At 43.4% G+C, this 13,779-nt stretch overlaps 1 protein-coding gene across 1 annotated transcript in view; it reads left to right on the forward strand.

Moving 5' to 3' along the window:
• Nucleotides 1–13,431, forward strand: part of gas2l1 (growth arrest-specific 2 like 1) — a 31,266-nt gene extending 17,835 nt beyond the window's left edge. Inside the window, exons 3-6 of the mRNA XM_017451400.3 lie at nt 2,770–2,877; nt 4,853–4,949; nt 5,911–6,196; nt 8,768–13,431. Coding sequence (XP_017306889.1) covers nt 2,770–2,877; nt 4,853–4,949; nt 5,911–6,196; nt 8,768–10,664 — 2,388 coding nt within the window. The 3' untranslated portion in view covers nt 10,665–13,431. The remainder of the gene's footprint in view (nt 1–2,769; nt 2,878–4,852; nt 4,950–5,910; nt 6,197–8,767) is intronic.
• Nucleotides 13,432–13,779: the final 348 nt, after the last annotated feature.

The following is a 13,779-nucleotide window of genomic DNA, read 5'->3' on the forward strand; positions in this document are numbered from 1 at the left end:
CCAATTAAAAGTATTGGCACCCCAATCATACATTTATCTATCTATCTATCTATCCATATGTGTGTGTGTGTGTGTGTGTATATATATATATATATATATATATATATATATATATATATATATATATATATATATATTAGGGCTGCAATTAACGATTATTTTCGTAATCGATTAGTTGGCCGATTATTTTTTCGATTAATCGGATGGGGGCGGGGCAAACCTTCAGTACCATTTTTTTTCCCCATTTATTTAAAATTAAATCTACAAACTGAGTGTTACAAATATAAACTTCAGACTAAAACTTTACACACCTGTTTGTCTCATTATATAAGACTGAAAAGATCCCAATACACACAGATACACACCGGAATATATATTATTCATTTAGCACTGTAGTTTAATTCACCGCCATAAAAAAATGCATAAATACTTATATATACATACATATATATATATATATATATATATATATATATATATATATATATATAAAATATATAATATAATAGTATATGAATTACTTTTTATGGATGCACAAGAAGCACCGAATTAAAGTACAGTCCTAAATGAATAATAAAAACTCCTTCACTGCACCTTGTGGTTTGTTCCTCACTGTCCTTACACACGTTATTTTACTTGTTTACTTTTGATCATAATGTTTGAATTAGACATTACAGATCTTACTCGCGCTACACTCTGTATCAGCACGTCTACACCACGCGTGAGGAGCAGCGCGGCCTCGTCACTAACACGTCACTTCCGTTATAATAAACTACAGAATTTACACCGAAACAGCATGTAAAGCCAATAAACTTAAATTAAACTAAACCTTTTAAGCAACTCGCGACAGCATCACTGTCGTGCTCGTGCTCCACAAACCCTGCTTTATAAAGTTTATAAATCTTCTCCGCGGCGTTTATTATAAAACACCCCACTTCCTTAGTGGGCTTGGAGGTCGCACATTTTCTTCCTCAGTCACGTGACGATTTCCCCTCCGTCCCGTCTGATGGTCATGGAGAGAATAGAAAGTCATGTACGGTGACTCTGAGTGTCAGGCTAAAGCTGGCGCCGTCGCATTACGTGTGTATGACGTCTTATACATCCGGTTAGTAAGAAAAACCGCTAGTGTTCCATTTGAGATGATATCACCTTTCTAAAATCCACACACTAGACGGTAGTGCAGAGTGCACCGTGTAAGTGTGCAGTACTTCATTTGGGACACAACTTTAGTATTTACTCTCTGAAGCGTGTTTTCTGGCCAGAAGTAACGTAATGAGTAAATCTCCCCCGCGCCGCGCAGACCGACCAATCCATACTGCTTCATTACAACCAATTTCATCATCCATTAGTGTCCATTTTATCCATTAGTTCTTGTAGCTCTAATACACATATATATATATATATATAGGCAGTATTTTATTGTAATAATTTTTTTATTTTTTTTTTTTAAATCCTCCTGTCAGTCTCACATTCACTCCCCACAAACACGAGCTTTTCTTCCTCATCACTGAACATCACACCGGTCGTATATAATATACACGTTTTATATATTAACATTAACTGGATATGAAACACACGACTCTACACATAGATTTTTCTGTGTTATATGTACTTTTTTTGTCAACTCATCTTCATTTAAACCTTCCAGCGGTGTACTGGTGCTTTAATTCAGCGTGAGGGCGGGTGGGGAGGGGGGGAGGTGTTATGGGGTTGGGAGGGGTGGGGTGGGGGGTTATTGGGGGTTGACTCAACACTGAAACGTCTGCGTCGTAAAATGTACTTCCGGTGTAAAATGTTATCAGTGCAGAGATTACAGAGATTACACACTGCAGTTTTGTCGTCGTTCCACACAAGAAACACGTTCTTTACACACAGCACGAAATCCATGTGTTTTTCCCGCCCTATTTTGATTGACGGGTTATAATCGGCCCTGATTCAGCGGGAAAAAATGCCTTTATCGGCTGATACGTCGGCGCATCTCTAATTATTAATAATCAGAACTAATATTTTATGAATATGTTTATAGTGTCTACATAACGAGCGTGTTATTAACGCACTGATTAGTCTCTTTTGAATCTGAGTCAGTAATATAACGAGTCTAACACACACACGTCTGATGTCCGACGTCCGCTCGATAGATCCGGTGAAACTCGGCCTGTCTCGCTTTCACTTGGTTTGGTGAGTTTCAGTCCAGCAGGATTCAGCTAGTGTGTGTGTGTGTGTGTGTGTGTGCATGCGTGTGTGTGCATGCAAAAGTTTTCCAGCGAGTGCATCATCAGTGTTGCCAGGATGTGATGTAATTAGAACAGGGAAGAACTCAGTGGTGGTGTGTGTGTGTATGTGGTTTGTGTGTGTGTGTGTGTGTGTGTGTGTATGTATTAGGAATTAGAGTTATTGTTCTCTTTCTCACACACACACACACACACACACAGGTTTGGCTCCTGGGAGGCGAGGGATGTGACTCAGCATCCTCTAACAGAAGGAGTTCTGACAAACTGGTTCTACACTCCAAAATTATTGGCACCCTTCAAAATATCTTATAAAATAAACATTAAATACAATGATTACAAAATTTCCAAAAGAAACATTTGAATTCTTATTCGATCTTTTTTTAAATGTTTTGAATTAGTAGTCATTTCTTTTTCTTTTTAGTCGTTATTTCATTTCTGTTGAAGTTTTGTGGTGTTGATCTCTTGTACTTTTGTACTTGTACTTTTCCATTGTGTAACGTTACTATGGGGGTGTGTGTGTGTGTGTGTGTGTGTGTAGGTACGGGAGATCCTCGGCCAGTGCTCGTGCCCCGCCCAGTTCCCCATGACCAAAATCTCGGAGGGAAAGTACAAAGTAGGCGACTCCAGCGCACTCATCTTCATCAGGGTATGACCTTTCTCTATCTCACACACACACACACACACACACACACACACAGTGACAGTTACTGTTACCACTCTGACCTTGATTATTTTCCTAAAACAGCACGGCCCCGAGTGTTTTATTCCTCTTACACCACAGCAAGAGCACAAGCAGGTTTTAAATTCATTACACAACGACACTTTTTATCCTTTTAGGGTTATGGTTGTCGAACTTAGCACCTGATCTCACTAGAAAAAGTCGTTCCCTCACCAGCCTCTCTCCATCTCTTTTTTTTCCTCTCGCAGCTCTGACACCGGAGACTCCTTCCATAAACGTAAGACCGACATCAGCGGTTCGTTTCCGCGTACCCGCCATACACGCCCCCCGCGCCCTCTGTTACCACACAAACGATAACCTAGCGTTTAGCTGATATTTATACATTCAATCATAAAGACGTTATGAAACCGTGTATCCATGGTAAGGCTTTGCAGGCTCATTATGGGATGTAAAAGCAGACGGGCGGTTGTTTTCATAGCGCACCTTATTGTTTGCATGTGAGGGTGACCCGGGGCTGGGCGATAGGACCATGTAATATCGATACTGTGATATAATATGTCACGATACTTTTTTAAAATTTCGAGATATCGCAGGTATTGTGATGTCTTTTTGTTTGTTTGTTTGTTTGTTTTTAAAATAACAGTTACAATCACGGTGGCGGCTGATTTGATGATAGAATTTTAAATATTTAAAATTGTACTATAGTAATAATAAAAGTTTTGTTAAATGTTTATTTTTAAACGAGACGCTGTTTTGCTGGCGGTTTGTCTCCAAAACTGTGTATCATGTAGGGTAGCAATGTCTCAGAATACCGCCCATAACATACTCTTTGATTAGGAATTCAGTGGGATGTGCTTGAAATGTTTCGAAAGTGAGTGTGTGTGTGTGTGTGTGTGTGTGTGTGTGTGAAACAGCGATTATGCGCTACCCCGTCGTCCCCCGGCAGCACGACCCCTCATCCTGACAGGAAACACCCCGGCGCTACACTTCACACAGCCGGCGGCTCCATACACACACTCAACAGTGTGTATTAACATCTGTGTGTGTGTGTGTGTGTGTGTGTGTGTGTGTGTGTGTGTGTGTGAGGGAAGACAGGAAAGAGAACTCACTTATTATCCCATAATTATTGATTTCTGCTCCTGTTGCCATGATAACAGGGATGACATCCCATAATTTCTCACTGCAGGTGGAAGGCATACGGGTAATACAGAGACACCGGAGACTTGCACACGTCCCCGCGAACGAGCCGTCGCTATGGAAACGATAACGTGTCGTATTCAGAACGAGCGCATTAATATAAACCCACGCTGCTGTCAGAGCTGCTGTTCTACAAAATTACTCAACACCTTCTGACCAATCAGGATGCAGGACTCAGCAGCGCCGCGAGGATAAAAAGAGTACTTTTAATCCCTCGTTCCGCCGCTGCTGTTTTCTGCATCTCTCCATCCTCCGTCAGCGAGGCAGAGGAGAGAGAGAGACGTGGGTGTGAAGTGTTGCTATGCAAAGCTCTGTGTTAAAATTGAGAGAGAGAACATGCAGTGGACATCAGAAACAGTGTGTGTGTCCTCTCGCGCTTAATAATTGTGTGTTGTGATGGAAATGAGGCAGGAGGATGCTCAAAGAAGAGTGTGTGTATGTGTGTGTGTGTGTGACGGATAGCTCAGCATGATCCAATGACCACTGTCCCAGCTTGATGTCTCACATCTATTATCAGAACCTCCATTGATTGGCTTCACCGCCATTGTTGTTCTGTGAGTGTGTGTGAGAGAGAGAGTGAGTGTGTGTGTCAGAGAGTGTGTGTGTGTGTGAGTGAGTGAGTGTGTATGGTTGAACAAGCCATTTTGCAACCATATTCCATCAAACTGAGGCAATGTGTGTACCTGTGTAGGTGTGTGTGTGTGTGTGGTAGGTGTGTGTAAAGGTGTGTATATTTTTTCCCCAGGTGCTAAGGGCCCACGTGATGGTGCGTGTAGGCGGAGGTTGGGACACGCTTGAGCATTACCTCGACAAACACGACCCCTGCCGCTGCAACGCCTATGGTGAGCTCACTTCCTGTCCCAGTGACCTCACTTCTGGTCACCAGATGCCCAGCATGCTGTCGTTATGTGTGCTCTGATAAAACTTTCAGTATTATACTCCAGTATTTCAGGTTTTGCCTACAGTGTTTAGGGAAGTGTTACTACTTCCCCCCTCTGTGTGTACACACACACACACACACACACACACACACACACACACACACTCACACACACACACACACACACTCACATACACACACACACACTCACACACACTCTCACAAACACACACACACTCACACACACGCACACACACAAACACACAAACACACACACACACACGAACACACACACGCACACACACACACAAACACACACACACACGGTCCCTATGAAATGAAACTCCCGTGAGAAATCCCCACAGTTTCAGAAATGTCATGCTGCTTTAGCTAACCTCATTGAGAAGTAGAGTAATAATAAAGTAATAAAGTACGACTTGTTATATGACTTCTGATTAAGGGCTGGGTCATGTGACCCAGATAAGACCTTGCTATGCTATATGATACGTAGCATGATGTATAGACTATAGCGTTGCTAACAAACTGCTAACAAAACAGCACCGTTATAAAAAAGGTTAAAAAAAAAATTCTAAATTATTTGCATACAATTAAAGTTTGAGATTGTTACTACGAAAAATATATATCGCAATATATAACCGTAATCTCAATTAGGGAGTTGAATTGAGCGTACAAACTATTGAAAGTGTGAGAATTGTCACTACGTTACTTTTAATTCCTTTAAGAAACAGATGCAGCTATACAGTATAATCGGAGTTCATGTCGAACAGGCACGTGTTATTGCATCGCAAGATTTAAGAACCAATCACATTTCAGTATGCAAATGTATTTTTATATCAATACAATGCAACAATGTGTACCGAAGCACGATTCATTGTGTGTGTGTATGTGTTTGTTGTGCACAGCTCACCGCTATCAGCAGGGTAAAGCCAGCAGTCAGGCTCCTCACAGTAAGAACTCGAGCGCCCACTCGTCCCGCTCGGCCAGCCCCGGGCCGCATTACAAACCCTCCGAGCGGCGCTCCCTGGAGCCTTCGGCACCCTGCGCTCCCACCTCTTCCTCATCGTCCTCCCCCAGACTCACACGGGCCAACCTGAGAGACGCAGAGTCGAACAGGGGCAGGACGAACGGCACGCTGCTGCCCAAACCTCCCCGAGACAGATCAGAGCCTCGGCAGTTCATCCCCATCAGGTGGGAATTTGGAGGTGGCGCTGGATATAGATGTAAAGTCCCAATAGTGATAATACATCATTAAGTCTTAAAGAAATATTAACCTGAACAGACATTTCTGCTGGATTATGAGCTCTAAATAGTTATGGCTAGCAAATGACTTCAAACCTTATGTAATAAATTACTTATGTATTTATTTATTTATTTGTTTGTTTGTTTGTTTGTTTTTACATTTCCTGGGTGAACTCAGTAGAACTACTATAGTACAGTGAGGAAAGGATGTGTAATTTATACACACACATACACACACATACACACAGATCACAGCAAGCCAATTTCACTAATCCCAGATGTCCTGTTGCGATGCCCCCATAAGGCAGAAGTGTAGTATTACACCTCAAAGCTTCCTCTACAGCAGTCTGAGGTCATTCCTTCTCTCCTAAACAATGTACCGATCAAACTCTAAACGTGTAGATAACAATAAAAGCACGGCGTTCCTCTTCAACCACACCACGTGTTATTTATAACGCTTACAGAATTAGCCTTGACATTTACTGATAAGGATAATGGTGTGTTTTCAGTCAGACGGTTTGTTTGTCACGTCAACGTTACGGCATTGTTCCACTGCAAAAACGGAGGGTTTGTTTTGGGAAGAAGCCAGCATGGCCGGAGTTTCCTCAAGAAAGTTAACCGTTTCCTAATCACAGACATGACGATGCAGATCAGCGAAAAGGTTATCAGGTCTGTCCGAAATGTAAAACGTCGCCCGTGTGGTTTCCTTCCTCTCTTCTGAGCTGTGGTTGTAGATAATATGCCTGAAATTACACTCAGTTATTTTTCTCTCATGTAAACACTTCTGTCCTGAAGACTTTCCTGTAGTGGAAAACTTCAATTTAACTGAATTGATTCATATTGAATTGTATCAGTGCTGATCTGAATCATATCGAACCATATCTGTGCTGATCCAAGTCATATGAAATCGTATCAGTGCTGAACCGAATCATATTGAGTCGTATCAGTGCTGAACCGAATCATATCGAATCGTATCAGTGCTGAACCGAATCATATCGAATCGTATCCGTGCTGAACCGAATCATATCGAATCGTATCAGTGCTGAACCGAATCATATCGAATCGTATCAGTGCTGAACCGAATCATATCGAATCGTATCAGTGCTGAACCGAACTATATCAAATCGTATCAGTGCTGATCCGAAACACGTCGAATCGTATCAGTGCTGAACCGAATCATATGGAATCGTATCAGTGCTGAACCGAATCATATCAAATCGTATCAGTGCTGAACCGAAACACATCGAATCATATCAGTGCTGAACCGAATCATATGGAATCGTATCAGTGTTGAACCGAATCGTATGGAATCGTATCAGTGCTGAACCGAATCATATCGAGTTGTATCAGTGCTGAACCGAATCATATCGAATCGTATCAGTGCTGAACCGAATCATATGGAATTGTATCAGTGCAGAACCGAATCATATGGAATCGTATCAGTGCTGAACCGAAACATATTGAATCGTATCAGTGCTGAACCAAACCATATGGACTCGTATCAGTGCTGAACCGAATCATGTCGAATCGTATCAGTGCTGAACCGAAACATATCGTATCTTTACTTGTTTAATTGTATTGTCCTTGTATCGTATCTTATGTTACGTATCGAGATATCATCTGAAAGACGGAGATTCACACTCCTAATCATATTAGTAATTTCATTTGCCACTATGTAACAGGACACCACAACACAATTTTTATTTACAAGGACATCAAAACATTATCTGTATAATTTCTTCAGTCCATTGTCACTGTGTCCACACCCGAGTCTACACAACGTTCAGTGTCATAAACAAGTTGTTGAGATGGACGATCGCTTGTATTTCCTGTTCGTGTTCAGTCAGAGGAAGGAATTCCACACACTCGGTAATCCTCCATTTTTCTTCCTTGTTTTGTTAATCTGAGACCGGCACGAACACCATCCACACTAATCCATTCCCAGCATGCTTTGCATTGCACTTTCACCTCAGTTCCTTTGGTGTCACATGTCCAGGATCATCCAAGGCATGCTCAGCGCCGATGTTTGCTTCTTTAGCGCCGCACTAATATCGCTAAGGAGTAGCAGAAGTCTATCACAGTCAAAATATTTTCTGAAAGTGAATACACACCTAAATCTTCAAGTGCGTGTTACAAACAGCATTGCTAAGGTCCTCAAATCATAAAGCATTATTTAAAATTGCAGCCATGTAAGTGTAGCGTATTTGAAAAAATTAAGTTCAAAGTAGAGAGCATCATCTGCATAACTTCCACCTTTCCGGTACACCTTCACAAACCACGAAAAGTGGGGACTAGGTGGGGTAAAGGTGTCAAATTGCGATAAATAAAAAAAAGGATTTCCACTTGCCCAAGATGGCCGACGTAAATAGCGTAGTTTACAGCTACACGGTGGTTTTGTTCTTTAAAGGTCTCTCGAATGTAACCGGAGATCTGTTTGGGAGATGTGTTTGAACCACGATTGAAGAAGGGTTTCTTCAGTCTTTCCACTAATCTCTCTCTCTCTCTTTCTGTCCCTTTCAGGAATAAAGACACTCTCTACCCTTTGACTCGCCGTCTCTCTGGAGACAGTGACTCTTCTACTGCCTCCTCTAAAGGTGGCGGAGTAACAGGAGGAGGCGGAGGAGGACGTTCGTCTTTAGGATCTCGTCGTGTTAAAGGGGAAGAGCTGGTCTTCCTGGTCACCCGAAAAGAAGGCAAGCATGAGATCGAGCGGACAGGGGGCGGACAGATGCCCATTCTTCACCCGCCTCAGCCACGAACTCGCAGCACCTCCAGAGAACGTCCTGCACCTGCTCCCTCCTCCCCAGGCAAAATGAAGCCCTGCCCGCCCCAAGGCAACCCCACACGCTTCGAGAGGGGCCGATCGTTGGGGCCAGATGGGCCTCGAAGACTCCAGACTTCCCGCTCCCTCAGCCAAGGTAAAACTCCACAACGTGGGCGAGTAAGCGACGGCACACCCGCTTCGCCTCGCCACCGAGAAGCCCAAGATGACCCGAGATCTAAGCAGGTGCCTCCAGGTTCACCTAGGCTAAGCGGAGGCTTCTCTAAGAGACAAATGCCCTCATCAGCCTCTAACTCACCTGTTAAAGGGGTCACCGGAAGTCCTATGAAGAAGAGCACAGTGACCCCACGACCTCCTGCCCCACGCTCACCCTCTGTGGGGAATCGGAGGTTGCTGCCCCCCATCTCACAGCCAGGTCGGCGCTCTCCACACTCGACGCCCAGGTCCACACAGAGATCACCCCACCACCACCCGCCACGGTCACCTCGGGTATCAGGGAGGCCGACTCAGAGAGGATGGGGCCACCAAAATCAGCCAGTCCCCCAGGATGACACAGGGATTGGGTTCAGCTTGCATTCCTTACCTGCTCTGGATCCAAAACGTGAGATGGAGCTGTATCGCAGCTTCGAGGCAGAGTTTCTGGCCAACACAGGCCAGACCAGTATGCCTGAAACAAAAGAAGGATCAATGCAGCTTCCTGTCTCTAAGCAGGGCTTTAGGGCATCAAGTGACAATAATGTAGCAGATTCAGCCTACTCATCCTCTAACTCCTCTTCCTCCTCTCTGAATGTGGGAGGAAAAGTGGGAGCCCTGCCTGACTTGCGTGAGACAAGGCGTACTAACGGCACCCGAAGCTGCGCTCTGGAGGATCCTCCAACCTTGCTGCACAGCCAGACTCGAGCTGGTCTTCCCAATGGGGGCTTCCGCAAACTTCCTGCCATCCCCAGCTCCATGGAGGAAGGAGATCCAGGACTCTATTCTAACCACGTCCACTCAGGTCTTCTAATAAATGGAGGTCACAGGGGGTTCTCAAACTCTGTGGTACCCATGGAGGCCCAGGCGGATTGGGCTGGTTTGGAAGGCGATGTACCTTCGGACGATCACGACCCAGCTCTACCTTATGGCCAGGGTCTCTCTAATGACCTCCCACTCCCAGACTCATTCCCGTCACCTCCTCCACCAGAGGACTGCTCCTACAATGACTCCTCGAGCGAGAGCTCTTCCATGTGTCTCAGCCTGAGCGAGCCGGTTTCTGAAGGTTCCTGCAGCCCCCCGTCCTCCCTGGCTAACGGAAACGCAGACGGCACTGTGGTCCTCCGGGCCAAAAGAGGGCAGAAGAAGGCAGACAGGGTACCTTCCATATACAAGCTGAAATTACGGCCACGGATACGGCCTCGCACAGACAACAGGCCCGAGAACAGTCCATCACGCATCCCAACGCCGCTCAGCTACAGAGAGCTACAGCAGCGGAAGGCTTCCGGAAATATGACGCCGCCACAGTCACCGTGCGCCCGCAAAAATCTGCACCAAGCCTTTGGCGACGTCATCCACCAACAACGGAGATCAGCCAGCGTGGGTTCCAGGGAACGCTCTTTCTCGCCAGAGTCCAGCCCGGACCCGGACGCCTGGATGTAATCCGGACTTGATGTTGTAGACGTTGACGTCGAGGATGACTCGCTTCCCGTTCTTCCTGAACTTTCCACAACCCCGTGCACCTACAGAAGGCTACATAGAGACAGGAGAAAGTCTGAAAGCTGTGATTCTCATCTAGAAAGCTGCTAAAACACTAAAACAACAGCGGCGTCTATTAGCATGAGCTTTTCTCCAAGCATGTCACGAATCTCTCCAGCCTGAGCCTGGACACTTTTTTCCCCACTGACTCCCAAAAAAAAAAAAAGACCCAACAACTACCAAAGGATGTATTTCGCCTAGCACGTTACGCAACTTCTTTTTTAGTTGTATGAGAATATTTATAGCTCGGCTGGGTTTTTTATTCTCTTCCTTGTGAAACCTTTCTGGTTAAAGCGCGCTATATACTTCAGGAAGACGAAAAGGAGGAAACGAGAACGGTGACGAAAGAGTCGGCTACAACGCACGGGGTTCTCTCGGGGACCAAAGTCTGATGTGTCACTTCGGTGGGCGGAAAATATTGATGAGACGTCTGACGGAAGTGAGAAACCGGCGCCCATGTTTCCCGTGACGTCCTCGCCATTACGAGTCGGATTGCGTCCTCGCCATTACGAGTCGGATTGCGTCCTCGCCTTTACGAGTCGGCCTGTCGATCGGATTGCGTCCTCACTCGGACAAATGCGTACGACTTTCGCTTTGTTGTCTTGACCGGACCTAAAGCGGATTATGTTCCTACTTGATTATTAAGACTTTTAAATAAGTTGCGCTTATTTTATTTGGGGTTGCTATAGCGACAGCTTACTTCCAAAAGGACAAACTGGGTCCGGGTTTTTTTTTCTCTATCCGTCTCTGAGAACATCGTTTATTTAAACATACACTAAAGGAGGAGGAGTTTGTAGCTGTCAATCAAGCTAGTTTGGATCATATTGGACTGCCACATTGGTGCAAACTCACTCAGTGAAATGGTGCGGAACGTAGAAAGGCTGGAACCGAGACTACGTTTGCATTTTCTGCCATTTTTTTTTGAAAATACCGTATTTTCTGGACTGGTGGGGAACCCGTAGATTCTGGAAAAATCTTCTAGAAAACTCTGTCTCTGTGTGTGGGTACATTTCACATTTTACCTCTAGCATACACTCGTAAAAAAAAAAGTTATCTTTAGCACCTTTCTTCCCTCTGTGGAAACCGTTAAAGGTTCCGTGTAGAGCCCTATGACACAAGGTTCTGAAAAGACCCATTTACAAAAGGTTCAGAGTAGAAGCTCCTTAGAAAGCGTTCCATTTTCTATAAAGAACTTGAGTCAAGATCTTCAGGGCTTCAGTGGACTCCAGCTGTCATGGGTTCTATAAATAGACGGAACCCTGTATTTTAAATAACTGTTTTGAGGTGCAAAGAAGTTCAGTGTTCCAGCATTCTAGAACGTTTTCTGAAAGTTCAACTCTTTTGTGAGCGTCAGCATAGAACGATCGAGGGTTCCCTGGCATATTCAAACCGAAGCTGTTTAAGGGTTCTAGATTCGATCTAAAAGACATGGCGTACAGGCAGATCTTTCAGAGTTTCTCAAATAGAAATAGTTTTACCTAGAACCATTAAACATCAAAGGAACTTTTAAGGAACCCTGTTTTTCCTAAGAATATAAAAGTTCTAAATTTAAAATAAATTTTAAAAAAAGGTTCCTCATGGGTTGTTTAATCCTTAATGCTTCTAGCGTTCTAATGGAAAACTCTCTGCTGTAAGGTTCCTTGTAGAACCTTTTACTCCCACAAATGCAATCTGAAGAACCTTAAGGGTTCTGGAACCTTCTTTTAAAGACTGTAGCAAGTTAGTGAAATAGTAATAAATAAATCGTAACTAGTCAGCTAGAACCCTTTAGGATTTTAAAGAGCCTTTCTGTGTGAAAAAACTGTCAAATAGAGATGGTTCTACCTAGAACCATGAACCAAAGCAAAGGAACCTTAAAATAATGCTGTTTTTTCCTAAGAGTATATTTATGGTATTGCTGAGCATCAAATAAAATAGTGTTCCTTGAGGGTTTCCTAAAATAGTAATATTCCTCTGTCATAGGGTTCTGTGTAGTACCTTTTAGGGTTCTCGCACAAATTCAAACCTAAAAATCTTAAGGGGTCTAGGTTCAACCTAGAGTACAGTTATATGAGAGTATAGTTAAAGTATTGCTGAACATCAGCTGGACAATTATTTTTTTTAAAAAAGGTTCCACAGGGGTTCTTTAAATGGTTTTATCTTTTTGAAGGAAAACCCTCAGTTGTAGGGATGTGCACAGAACCGCTGAAGGTTCTCCAAAGAACGTTTAAAGTTCTAGGTTCTTTTTTTTTTTTTTAAAGGAACAGGGCCAAATTGTAAGTCATTATCTAATGCAAGAAAACTGTACTAGAACTTTTTCAGGAACCCAATCTTCAGAGTGTAGCTTTTATTTTTTTTTTAAAAGGGTTCTTTAAATGTTTAATAGTTCTAGCTTTCTAAAGGAAAAACACTGTTCTGTTGGGTTCTGCGTAGAGTCTTTTAGAGTTCTCAGAAGAACTTAACGGGTTCTGAATTCAGCGTTTTGAAGGATTGTTCTTTAATCCCCGGAGAAGTTCCGTTCAGCTAGGATTTGGTGATTTCTGCTAGCGGAAGATAAAAACGTCGTCCAGAAAATACGGTAAATCCGTTAACTCGCCTGATCACGGCTGCTTTTCCAGAAACTTCCACACGCTAGATTATAACTGTACACACGGTTGCTGGACTCACTCGCTTATGAAAATATTTAAAAATATCTAAAAAAAAAAAAAAAAATCTGTATATAAATATAAAGTATTTATGTTGTTATGAGGAATAAGATATATGTAATATATGTGTAAATGTTGATTGTTGTGGGCTTGTGTCGTGAATTTACTGGAGCTCAAAATTGTAAAATATTCACGCTGTTAAAATGTAAAAAAAAAAAAAAAAGACTTTTTTTTTTACTTTTTTTGCGTCAGCTATGCAATATCGCTGAGAAACGTTGCCTTGACAACTCGTCTTGCCTTAAAGAACACACAAGTGTGTGTGTGCACGTGTGTGTGTGTGTGTGTGTGTGTGTGTGTGTGTGTGTGTGTGAGTTCTTGCACCCTTCGTAATCGTC

The sequence above is a fragment of the Ictalurus punctatus genome, chromosome 22 (genome assembly GCF_001660625.3).
Source record: "Ictalurus punctatus breed USDA103 chromosome 22, Coco_2.0, whole genome shotgun sequence".
NCBI lineage: Eukaryota > Metazoa > Chordata > Actinopteri > Siluriformes > Ictaluridae > Ictalurus > Ictalurus punctatus.